The 13,667-nt window shown below is 35.8% G+C and overlaps 2 protein-coding genes across 2 annotated transcripts in view; one reads left to right on the forward strand and one right to left on the reverse strand.

Moving 5' to 3' along the window:
* LOC134752140 (zinc finger imprinted 3-like) overlaps positions 1-13,667 on the reverse strand; it is a 123,339-nt gene that overhangs the window by 57,903 nt on the left and 51,769 nt on the right. The window lies entirely within an intron of this gene.
* LOC134752342 (zinc finger protein 568-like) lies at positions 363-12,187 on the forward strand. The gene is made up of 5 exons (XM_063688020.1): positions 363-587; positions 4,598-4,742; positions 8,439-8,570; positions 10,160-10,294; positions 10,988-12,187. Exons 1-5 carry the CDS (start codon positions 444-446, stop codon positions 12,136-12,138), a joined length of 1,707 nt encoding a protein of 568 aa, XP_063544090.1. The 5' UTR covers positions 363-443; the 3' UTR covers positions 12,139-12,187.

Consider the following 13,667-nt stretch of genomic DNA (forward strand, 5'->3'; position numbering starts at 1 on the left):
ACTCGCGGCTTCGCGCCGCGATTCGCGCACGTGTGGGGGTCTCTATACCTATATGCTTTTTTACGTTACTCTTTGATTTATACTCTGTCAAGCAATTTCCGTCAGTAGAAAAGAGCGGCAATTTAAAAAAATGTAGGCGCGAAGGGTTATCGTCCCATAGAAAATTAATTTTGCGCCTTTTTCTACAGACAAACTTGTTTGACCGGCTATACCAAGGCTATACTTTGTAATTTAGACATGTCGTCTAGCATTTTTTTGAAATTTCGAGTTCTACGGCTTGTCAATGCCATTGGCTTAAAGGTTTTGTAACCAGGCCATAAAATCAAAAAAAAAATACTTGTCAATGCCAAAGATGACATTAATCAAAAGCGCAGTGAACAAGCAATTGCATCTTATTAGTTATTTTCAATTTTAGGGCATTAAGTGGTAAATAAAATAGAAAAATGGAGACTACTACACCTAATACATATGGGGAGTGTAGATGTTGCTTGTCCAAAGGCCACCACAAGGACATAATGAAGGAATACTATACTAACGGTGTTCGAGAGGTTTATTACAACATTTTCATGGAATGCTTTAATTTATACGTAAGTTAAAATTTTAAAATCATTTATTTACATACAAGATATACAGTGGTACTACTAAACGAAATTAATATCTAGCTTAAATCTAAAATAGCTAGGCCCTTGTGGCATTGTATCAAGGATGCTGGCGGCATTTCCTCGCTGTTAAGCAATGCTGATATGTTGTGCGAGGAAGCCGCCAGCTCTTCGGTCACCAGTTACGTCAGTATTCAGTATTCAGTCATTTATTGCCTTCATAGGTACATAATAAGATGTTACATAATAATTTTGATCAGCTATGAACCCTGTAGGGCACTGCAACTTAATACTCACTAATTAACTACATTCTTATCTACGTAACTTACTAACTAAGTAATTAGTAATAAGTAGCTAAGGATCACGATTATAGGTTACAATACATAATATATTAAATTTGACATTCCAATTAAAGATGTTATATTACATGTTATTGAATTTCACATTAGATAAGAGATCAAATATTATTAAATTTACATTAAAATGGAATTTTACATTGCGATTGGAGATTAAATATTGTTAAATTTACCTTACGATTGAAGATTACATATTTTTACATTTTACATCACGATTAATTACATATTAAATATTTTATTATATTATATTTCATAGTTAATAACATTACATTATATTTCATATAGTTACATCTTCATTTAAGAATTCTAGTACAGAGTAAAAAGCTTTTTCAATTAAATATGCTTTGAGTTGGTTTTTAAATGCACCTATGTTACTCAGTTCTTGGATCTTATTTGGGATTTTGTTAAATATTTTTATTGCCATGGCAGAAGGACCAGTGCTAACCATCTTCAATTTAGTCTCAGGTAGAGCTAGTTTTTTTCTAGGTCGTAATGAAGATGCGTGTGAGTATTGTGGAAATAATGACAGGTTGTTTTTCACGAACATAGAAGCTTCCAAGATGTATATTGATGGTAGAGTCAAAATTTTTTGTGCTATAAAGTAGTGTTTGCAGCCTGTCATTTGATCCACATTAACTAATATCCTTAGGCAACGTTTCTGGAGTATAAACAGTTGTATAGTATCTGTACTGTTTCCCCATAATACTATTCCATATTTTAGCCATGCGTATGCGTAAGCATAATAGGCACAAGTCGCTGTTTTTATATCGGTGCATTTCTTAATTTCATGCAAGGCATAGATAAATCGACTTAATTTAAGGGATATTTGATGGACATGTTCTTGCCAGTTTATTGTAGCATCAATATAAATACCCAAAAGCGCGGCAGAATCTACACATTCAAGTTTTGTATCTTTGAAGCTATAGTCTACGTTCAAACTGCGTTTTTGGTAAGGTCTGAACTCTAAAAGTTTAGTTTTGGAGAAATTTATTCTTAGGTTATGCTCGCTAAGCCAATTCTCAATACTAGATATTGATTCATCTAAGTGATTTCTTAAAGTAATAGTATTTTTGTATGAAATTACTAATGATATATCATCAGCGAAAAGAGTGCAGGAGCAATTTATCGTTTTGGGCAAATCATTAATATAAATTAAGAATAAAATGCATCCGAGAACACTGCCCTGAGGTATTGATTGAGTAACCCTTGTCAGCTGTGATTGAATTTGTTGTATGTTGCCAGTTACATTATTGTGGTAGTTAACTTCTACACATTGGTTGCGATTTGAAAGATATGAAACAAACCAATCATAAGGTAGTCCTCTTACACCAATTCCGCGTAACTTTTGCAGTAAAATTTCGTATAAGACCCGATCATAAGCTTTACTCATATCAAGCAAGATTCCAATTGCATATTCCTTGTTATTTATTATATTTAATACTTCATGCATGTATTTAAAAACAGCTAGGGTTGTTGACCGGTTTTTCCTAAATCCGTTTTGCGAATCGCTAAATATGTTGAATTTTTCGCAAAAGGAGTTCAGTCGTTTTGCCATTGCGGTTTCTATGATTTTTGAAATAGTTGATAAGAGAGCTATGGGTCGGTAATTGGTGCTATCGTTTTGTTTTCCTTTTTTATACATTGGTTTTACAACCGAGATCTTAAGTAAATCCGGAAATGTGCCCTCAGAAAAGGACTGGTTTATGATGAATGTTAATGGGAGAGCTAGTTCATCAGCACATTCTTTGATTAGCAAAGGTGGTAATTCATCATGACCGTAGCTGCGCTTATTTTTTAAGTTTTTTATTATTTTGAAAACTTCGTGCGAAGTAACTGGGCTCAAAAAGAATGAATGTTCTGGGCGCGTAATTGGTAGCCGTCCTCGCGGTGGTGTGGTACTGCCGTCGACAGTTCCCACCGATGAGAAATAATTGTTAAAATAATTGGCTATTATTGTTGGATTTTCCGTGAGTTGGTCGTTTATATTAAGTTTAATATTGGCTTTTTTCCGTTTTGGAAGTTTGTTAGTTTGTTCATTTACGATTTGCCACATTGATTTAACCACATTGTTTGATGTTCTCATCTCTTTGATATTTTGAAGTTTTTTTGACGTGGTAACGGTCTTTTTTAGTAATTTCTCATAATGTTTATAGTGTTTGTTTAGGATGGGGTTATTTACTTTCGTTATAAATGCTTTTAATAGTCGTTTATTCCTACAAGATACTTTTATACCCGTCGTCAACCATTTTTTGTTGCTGTTATTTGTTTTTATTTTGGTCTTAGTTTTTGGCATGCACACGTCCAATAACTGGGATAGGTTTTGGTGTAATATATTGTAGTTTTCATTGACAGTTTTGCCATTTGTTATTATGTTCATAAAATATATTTTTCTTAGCTCTGATTTAAATTTTTCAATATTTTTCTTGCTAAAGTGTCTTTTCCATGTATGCCAACTAACTTGTGTGTTTATTTTTATTGATGGTATACTAACTAGAATTCCTTTATGATCTGAGAATCCATAATCATTTACTTTTATAGTGGTGTTGCATATGTAGTTTGTAAACACCAGGTCAATACAGGTAGCGCTTGTGTTTGTTACTCTAGTCGGTTCATGTACATTTTGTTTATAATTATAGCTAGACAATAGATTTAAGAGAGTTTTTGTATTGTTTGTATGTTCGAGTACATTTACATTAAAGTCACCGCCAATCGTAACATCTTTTTTAGCGTATTTATTTTGTAAGTGTTTTAAGAGTCGTTCCATCGACGCAAAGAAAGTATCAGGCATTCGTTGGCTGTTGGGCCAGTATACAGTTACTAACACTTTATTCGATTTTGGGAGTTCGACGGCACATACTTCAAATAATGATTCAATCGACATATCAGCTATTTCCTTACACTCTAAATAATCCGTATCTTCCTGTACGAATATACACACTCCTCCTCCCTCGGTGTTGTGGCGGCAGTAGTACGAAGCCAGTTTGTAACCTGACCGTCAACCAGACGCTTCGCGATTTCTGCAAACAACGTGCGCGTGTTAAAAAGTTTTTAGTATACAATCGTGTTTGTGTAGTGCTCCGATACGTCTGTTTGATGGCTGTCGGATTTAAACGCGAGAAAAATTACTTCATAACTTTGTTTTAATGAACTACAGAATTGCTGAGGTTTTGTGTGCAATGACAAATTAATTTAACTGAAAACTGCTACCTAAAGGTGGTCTGGAAGAGCTTGTTTTATAGCAATAAGACCGCCTGTTGTTACCTCTTTATCTTGTATTTTTAACCTGGCGCATGATAAGTTATTTACGATACAAGTGCGAAAAAGAGGAAATTCAAAACAAGTGGCGATAAATTAAAACACAACTGCAGGGAGTGTTTTAAATCGACACAAGTTGCAAATTACCTATTCGCACGTGTATCGTACAACGTTTTACAGTACATATGGCCCTTTAAACTTTCGACATTGCACAAAAATTGCTCTTTTACGCACTAGTGCGAGAAAGTAGCACCATATGTACTGTAAAGAATATTTATTTTACTTAAATCTGAACAATAATAATAGAAAAATATTTATCAAATTCACCATAAGAATCCGTACAAGGACTTTCAAACATTAATCTTAACTATAGCTCTATTTTCTCAGATGTCGACCACAAGGTCTATCAGCTCACTAATATGCTTGTCCTGTGTGCACCGTCTCCGAGACGCCAGCACCTTCCGAGCTATGGTGGTCAGCACAGAGAGGCAGCTGGTCCTCGCTGCCAGTCAGGAGACTGTCTTTGTGAATGGTAACACTTTTATACATTTGACAAGCAATTCTTGTATATAATAATCATAATAATCATAATCATTTATTTGCACATAAAAAGGGTTTTACATAGATATTATAAAAGTTACACGGTCTAGCCTTTTTAGCAGCATGCAAATGGGTCCTTATTATTATAGCCTCTTTGTTTCCATACTCTTTTCCATTATTTAGTTTTTTTTTTTTTTTTTTAATTTGGTTAAAATATGTTTTTATGCTGTTGTTGTTTCTGTTATTTTTTCTTCTTTCTTGGGGTATGGATCCCGTTTGGGTAAAGGCCTCCTCCCATTTCTTCCATAAATATCTATGTTTGGCATTGTACATCCAGTCTTTCCCGGCAACCTCTACTATGTCATCGGTCCACCGTTTGACAGGTCTTCCAGTTTTCCTCTTCGCTGGTAATGGTCCTTTCCATTTTGTTGTTAATGTTGTCCATCTGTTATCTGTACACCTTGAGATGTGTCCTGCCCATTGCCACTTGAGCTTTAGAGCTTGTGTGAGCGCATCCTTTACGTTTGTTTTGCTTCTTATAGTTTCGTTTCTAATTTTATGCATTTTGTTAATTCTCAGTATGCTTCTTTCCATAGCTCGTTGTGTAGTATTTATTTTTTGTTTGATTTTGTTAGTATAAGTCCACGTTTGGCATCCATATAGTAAACTGGGCAAAAGGCATGTGTCCATTACTATCCTTTTTATCTTCATACTATATTTTCCTTTCAGAATTTCTTTGAATGACCAGAACTTTCGCCATGTAATATTCTTCCTTCTATCTACCTCTTCCTCGTTATTAGTCCGTGAAAAGGAAATTTGCTTGCCCAGGTATATGTATTTCTTTACATACTCAATAGTGTTTCCATTGACATTGATGGGAATGTTTGGGCTGTTAGTCATTACCTTCGTTTTGCTTCTGTTCATTTGTAGGCCTACTTTATTGCTTTCTTTTTCTAGTGTGCATAGCATATTCTCTAGTTGTTTGGCATTTTCCGCAAATATGATTATGTCGTCTGCAAACCGCAGATGCGTTAGGTGACATCCTTCAATGTTGATACCATATCCAGTCCAGTTTAAGTTTTTAAAAATATTTTCTAGTACGGCAATGAAAAGCTTAGGCGACAGAGGGTCGCCTTGCCTCACTCCTCTTTCAATTTTAATATGATCTCCTCTTGTTTCAAGTTTAACTCTGCTTGTGCTATGTGAGTATATGTGTTTGATGATATTTATGTATTTCTCTTCTACTCCTGACATTTTCAGTGCATTCCAGATTGAGTTATGGCTGATGCTGTCGAAGGCTTTGCTGTAGTCAACAAAAGCAACATATAATGGTTTCCTGAATTCATTAAATTTTTTCGATTAGTTGTTCCACTACATGTATATGATCGGTGGTGCTAAAGCCTGAGCGGAAGCCTGCCTGTTCTCTTGGTTGTATGGTGTCGATTTTTATAGCAATTCTTTTCAGTATAATCGATGTGAAGAGCTTGTATACACTTGTCAGTAGGCTAATGGGTCTGTAATTTCCAATGTCTAGTGGGTCTCCTTTTTTGTATATTAGTACTATATCAGAAGAGCACCATTGTGTTGGAACTATTTCAAATTCTAGTATCATATTAAATAATCTCGCTAGGTGCTTAAGTAATATTGGAGCTCCTAGTTTAAGGCAGTCATTTGCTAGTCCATCTGGGCCAGGGCTCTTTTCATTTTTCAATTTCTTTATGTGAGAGTTTACTTCGTCTTCGTCAATTGATTTAACTGAGTTGCACTCATTGTTGTTGATATGTTCTTGCTGTAATGGAGTATTTTCTTTCTTGCTGTAGAGTTCTCTATAAAACTTAGTTGCATGCTCTAATATCTCCTTTCTTGATTTGGTTTCGCCTGAGCCATTCTCTAACTTTTGTATCCAATTCTTGTGTAGAGCCATTTCCTTGTAAGCTCTTTTGGTACTTCTGTGCGTTTGTAGATTTCTTGTTATTATCTCTTCCCTGTAATTATTGTAGTCTTCTTTGATTGCTTTGTTAGTATTTTTAAACATTTTTGTGAGTTCCTTTTTTTGTTCTTTAGTTTTGTTTTTAGTTTGTATTAATTCTGCACGTTTCTTGATTAGTTCTTTTGTATGGTTGCTAAGTATTGTATGTTGTTTCCTTCTAGTTTCTTCCCTACTTTGTAAACTGCGCAATATATTCTCTTCCAAGTAGTTGTAATATGTTTGTACACTTTCAGGCATATTGGTCAGTTCTCCATTAAGATTTGTTTTTAGGTTGTCTATGTAATTTTTAATTTCATCAACAGTTTTAGGGCTTCTTATCTTGTTTTTATAATTTTTTCTGTTTTTACTTTTGTGGCATAGATTGAATGTTGCTCGAAGTAGTCTGTGGTCCGAAGAGAAGTTGATTTTGTTTAAAACTTCCATGTTTTGGACCATATGCGGTTTATTTGTCATAATAAAATCTATCTCATTTTGGATTTTATGATTGGGAGATGTCCATGTCCATCGCTTTCCCTTTTTTTTCTTGAAAAGTGTATTGATAATTAGTAGGTTGTGTTCGAGAGCATAGTCTACTAATAGTTGACCCCTCGTGTTGCGTTCTCCATATCCATAATTTCCAAAGCACAGGCCTTCTTCTTTCTCAGGCTGTCCAATTTTTGCGTTGAAGTCACCCATTACTATGAGGTTCTCGTCCGCTAGATCGTGTGCTTTCTCCAAGTCGTTATAGAATGCTTGAACAACTTCCTGGGTTCCTAAATGGGTCCTTATAATACATTAAATTTGTATTTGTATTACATAAGACTACCTTAAATTAACTTAATTAATTATTAATTACTAATTTCTCGTTTTTTTTTTTATTATTTTATTAAAAATCTCACCTGATGGCAAGTGCCGATGCAGTCCAGGGTGGATCATGGACCAGGTGGATCTAAAAGATGTCTATTCACTCTCGATTTAAAAAGATCCAAGTTATAGTGGACTGGGAATAGATTTGCAGGAAGTGAATTCCACTCCTTAGCCGTTCGCATGATAAATCTGTATATAAATAGTGATAACCTAAAAAAAAATACTAACTACATTAACTTAAATTAAACTAGAATAGGATGCACAATAAGTTAACTTTACAATACAATATTAAATATTTATATATATATTTCGGGGATCTTGGAAACGGCTCTTAACAATTTTGATGAAATTTGCTATATGGGGGTTTATGGGTCTTTTATTTCAAAAAAAACGCGCATTTTTGAGTTTTTATTTTCCCCAGATATTTTAAACTTAACTGAACAAAATACAAGAATGTAAGTGTCCTTATTTATGCACGGATTTTTTAGTTTATTTTACACTAGCTTTTGCCCGCGACTTCGTCTGCGTGGAGTTAGTAATTTGGGTAGCTTATTTTTTTATCCAATCTGCATATTATCGGTTCCCCATACAAACTTCTACCCCCCTTTTCACCCCCTTAAAGGATGATTCCTGAGATAAAAACTACCCTATATCCTTCCCCGAGACTCTTATCTCTATACTAAAATATCAACTAAATCGGTACAGTGGTATAAGCGTGAGGAGGTTACAGACAGACAGACACACTTTCGCATTTATAATATTATAGTATGGACGACAGACACACACAGATGTAACAGAAGCCACTTTCCATTTTCTTTAAATAAGACACAGTATTTTAATTTATCATTGCAGTGGGTGAACACACAGACACCGATGTGGACATAAAGTTCGAAACACCCATACAGATCAAAGAGGAGGCCAGTGACCACGACAGAGACTACGATTCAGATGTACCACTTATTAACCATTCGCAACATCATTCTGGTAACATTTATCCCACCCAGTACATTTTTTTACAAAACTTTCTTTTTTGGTAGTATTTAATAGCCAAACTTAAGATCGTAACCCAATTGGAAGTTCACTAGACTTATATTGACCGGGATATAGGCCGTGATTACCTTTTGTATTATTTGTGAGCTCCCGATATTACAAATAACACAAAAAATACAAAAGGTAATCACGGTCTATATCCCGGTCAATATAAGTCTAGTGAAACTAACCGTGAATCATTCAAAACTCCAATTGGAGGTTGTTTTGTTCCTAACAACCTAACCAGTCTAACCACCGTTTTAACATTGCCATGAAAGTGTTCCAAGTAAAAATTTAAGTTCCTCACATATGGTGCGACATAAAATATTAGAAAATAAATGAGGGCGCCATTCTCTACGTAACTGTCACATTTTTGACGTAAAATGCTTATCCTTTTGGACGCCAATGAACGATATATATACGCACCGTAGGTTCAACGCCAAAGACCGATTAATCAGTCATAGACCACAGAGCAACATAGACCTACGTGCATATATCCATCCGTCCATAGGCTACGGTAACTGCTTACCATCAGGCGGGCCGTATGCTTGATTGCCACCGACGTAGTATTAAAAAAAAATATATGCATAAAGTTCAATTTCAGTTTTGACACTTCGGTGACGTGGCGTCTGGATGACTGCTTTTGTGTTTGACACGGCGTCGAAAAGGTTAAACATGGAAACAATTTAGTATAGACATTTTTTAGTTCCATTTGATTCGATTTAATACTATTTTATATTGCACTATACAAAGGTTCAAAAGAGATTGCAGTTTCGCAAAAAGTCGCTTTTCTTGATAACATATTTACTGTACATTTTTAAGTGTATTTATTTTTACGTTTAATGCTTCGTTTTGCAAAAAAAATTTTAGTAGAGTAGATCAAGATGTCTGCAACGATTTTGATAGCACACGCGTTTCTTTAAACGTCAAATATCTTATGTTATCTTTAAAATTATGACGTATAAATAACACGCCAATAACAGACTTAACTTGGTCTAACTCTAGTCAATAGTCATACTCACAATCGAGGAGTATATTTTCAAAAGGTTTTATTGCTATGAAAAACCATACAAAAATAAGCCTTGTGTGTCTTTTCACAAAGCTTATTATTGTATGGTTTTTCATAGAGAAATAAACCCTTCATAGTAATCATGAAAAATGGAGCAGCAGAGCAGGCGGGAAAAATGGAGCAAAATAGTAACAGATTGGTATCCAAGAGGTTGTACACGGGGCCAGAGGAGACCTCGAACAAGATGGGAGGATGAACTCAAATTCACAGCGGGCCCGAACTGGAGAAGAGTGGCCCACGACAGACCTCAATGGAAAGAGCTAGAGGAGGCCTTTGCCAAGCGGCACACTGAGCTACGGGACATACTCTAGCTCAGAATAAAAGGGCTAGATAGATAGATAGATAGTAATCATGAAAGTTGAATGCCTATTCAAATTCCTTATAATATCTAATATGAACAGTATTTTCAGGTAGTTTTAAGGTATTTATCTATGGGCCACTATTTACCCAAAATAAAGTTTTCATTCATTATCAGAGTTACCGGAACTAGCGTCCGACGAATCCAACTTGATCGCTCGGTTCCCACGCGGCTCGCTTCGAGCCCTACCCACAAGGGACTCTCTCTACACCTCGCTCACCGGTTATGTCCGCCACCTCGATCAGCTGCAGGGTGAGTTAAACCTCTAAATGCCCAATGTGCATTAAAATGTACACTACATTTCATTATACATAAGTCATATGAACGTTTTGAGCGCTACCCACGAGGGACTATCTACACCTCGCCACCTCGATCAGCTGCGGGGTGATTATTTTTAAATGTAATAAAAAAGGTTTGATATCTCAAATAAATTTTGTTAACGTAATAGGGAATAATCGAGTTTAAACTGTTAATAGGGAATATTACGCGAAACTCTGCGTAGGGGGCGCCAGGGCGCCACTACCACTACAATCTGACGGTCTATCGCGAAACAAGAAAATCAAAATTTCGTTATAGTCTAACATCTCTGTCACTCTTGTATATTCGAGCGATAAAGATGTCCGCGTTACCCGGTAGGTCCTCTGTAAACAAACCGCCTTGATGCATCAATGTCATATTTTATTATCTCTGAAAACTTGTCAAAAACCTGTTGAAGGTACAGTATGTATGTTACTCTATGGTTTACTAAAAAGACTAGTCCTGCACTCTGGTGGGACAACATTGCAGTAATATCCCCTATTCGTATGACACCACTGAACTAGCACCATTCTTAATAGTGCCCGTAGGGCCCGTCTTTAGATATAATTATATTATATCAATGATATTGACTATGTCTCCAAGAGTAACTCAAGAAACAAACGACTAAATTTATTTCTCCTTTAACAGGTAAACTGATACTCCCAAGAATGCTCACGAAACTCCTCGACCAACCCGAATTCAGAAAGACGAAAGTTCGAAAAACCTATATCACCGAGAAATATGCTCATATCATCAACGCATCAACCATATTAGAATGTTCCAATGTGACCCCTTTTAAAAGCAAGAGCCGGTCTGGATTCCCTTGCTTTTATTGTAGGAATATATTTGATAATTTAGACCAGTTAAAAGATCATCAAACTAACGAACACAAAAAGAGTGAAGCTAAGAAAATCCTTAGCACATATGGAGCAGAAAGTTTAGTTGTGTATGTTGACGTGACAGATTTGAAATGTTCTCTTTGCCAAGTGAGTGTGCATAATTTAAACGAGTTAAAATCACATCTGACTAAGACACACGGGAAGAATATGCACTTAGAATTTACTGATAGAATTATACCTTTTAAATTATCTGAAAATAATGTTTACGAGTGCCAACTTTGTGGATTCAATTTTGAGACTTTTGGGTCAATAGAAAGACATATGAACACGCATTTCAGAAACTATGTTTGCAAAGATTGTGGGACCGGTTTTGTAACTAAATACAGATTGAAAGTACATATAAAGAGCATGCATATCGGTGGTAGTTTTCCTTGTGAAATATGTAAGAAAGTTTATACAACGCAGCAGAAATATAAGAATCATGTTGATACTGTACATAAGTTAGTCAAAAGGTTTAAATGTCCGAAGTGTCCTGAGAGGTTTTCGGAATATTTCCGTCGGCAGAAACATTTAGTTCAAATACATAACGTGGCCCCACTTCAATACAAATGTAATGTATGTGATAAAAGTTTCGATCGTCGCTATACACTATCCAGACATATGAAGCGAGACCATTTAGAGGAGAGAGACTACCAATGCCAATTATGCTCGTATAAATGCTTCACAAATAACGAATTGACTGTCCATATGATCAAACATAACGGGGAAAGAATCTTCGAGTGTGCAGTTTGTAAAAAATCTTACGCTAGGAAGAAAACGCTTAAAGAACATATGCGTATACATAATAATGATCGCAGGTTTGCCTGTGCGGTTTGTGGACAAGCATTTGTACAGAAATGCAGCCTTAAAGGGCATATAAAGACTCATCACATAGAATATAGTTTGCAATCATTAGAGTAGCCTTCATATTTTGCGGTGTTTCTTCGGAATTAATACAACAATATTAATATACTGATTTATACAGAAATTAATTGGTTTATTAGAAAACAATTCCCTAATCCTAATGAGGACGCCACTGGGCGGTCGACGCAGTCTTAAGGGGCCCACTGATTACCAGTCCGCCGGACGATATCGGCCTGTCAGTTGTTCGGAACTGTTAAATTTTTGGTCTGACAGGCTGATATCGTCTGTCGGACTGATAATCAGTGGGCCCCCCTGGTCCCGTTTCAGTTTTAACCTTTTGAACGCTTTTCCTCAAGCATCAAGATGTGGTCTACAGGCCAATATCTCGACGAATATAAACCTTATCTGTCAGCAGGACAATAGGGTATTTGACTGTATTTAAAATAAATTATTTTACACCATGCATGAAATAAAGCACCAGAAGATTAATAGAGAAACGTAGACAGCAGTTATTTTTGGACACAATTTCTATTTTAAAACCTGTATAAAACTATAAAGAGTAGGTAATTTGATTGTGACGTCACATGCTAGTGTTTCATATAAATTTCATAGTAGCAAAATCGTTTTGACAGTTCGAAAAAAGAAACTGATTTGACTAGTAGTCATATACCCTATTGCTTTCGCAGCGTCCGCCATGACCACTTTAGTGGTCGCTGGCGTGGCAGGCACGACAGCACACGACCTATTTAGTGGCTCTTTGCGTCCAAAAGGTTAAAATTAATTTGACTTGACCGTTATTCGAAGCTTATTTAATTGAGATAGGCTGCACGTTTCCCGCCGGGTATTGCTATCTCTTTCTATACCCCTTCTACGTTTCTCCCTCCACCTGGCAGTGGGGATGACTTTGGTTCATTCCCAGATTTCAGTTTGTTCTTCATTGGCGTCTAGTTTCCCGCCGCGGTTGGTCGCGCTTTTAAAAATATTATCCAGAACAAAGGATTGGAATTTATTTCTTAGTTTGGATATCAAGCGCGACGGTTAAGTTTATTTATTTAATCTTTATTGCACAAAAGAAAATACAATCGTACAAAAGGCGGACTTAATGCTATGAGTTGTTATTATTACACGGTATAGTATCTACTAAGACCGAATTACATTACGTAAGTTCTTAACATTTTTTAAGATCAATATTCATGCAATTTATATCCATTTTCTAAATGGATAATAAGTTAATACGTTTTATTTATTCTACCCTCAAGTGATATATAACAATTGTATAAGAATTAAATACTGGAACTTTAAGTATTTGCCGTGGATAATGCACTTACCCTCTATTAGATAATAAAATTCTTAAACGGTTTTGCCGTTCGATCTTTGTTTATTGAATAGCATTTTTATACGGTTATTTTATTTAGAATCATGGACGATACTAAGGGAGAGTGTAGCAAAGCTGGTTCTCAGGCAAAACCTACACGAAATCGTGACCGGTCGTCCAGTTCCAGTTCATCGAGTAGTAGTAGCAGTTCTTCTAGCTCCTCAAAGTCAGGCCCGAGGCGAAGACGACACCGCAAGCCAAAGAAGAGGGG

The sequence above is a fragment of the Cydia strobilella genome, chromosome 24, assembly GCF_947568885.1.
Source record: "Cydia strobilella chromosome 24, ilCydStro3.1, whole genome shotgun sequence".
Taxonomy (NCBI): Eukaryota; Metazoa; Arthropoda; class Insecta; order Lepidoptera; family Tortricidae; genus Cydia; species Cydia strobilella.

Coding starts and splice junctions, on each gene's coding strand:
- LOC134752342 (XM_063688020.1), top strand. CDS start 444: ATGGAGACTACTACACCTAATACATATGGGGAGTGTAGATGTTGCTTG. Junction 588..4,597: donor TGGAATGCTTTAATTTATAC/GTAAGTTAAAAT, acceptor CTATTTTCTCAG/ATGTCGACCACAAGGTCTAT. Junction 4,743..8,438: donor GGAGACTGTCTTTGTGAATG/GTAACACTTTTA, acceptor TTATCATTGCAG/TGGGTGAACACACAGACACC.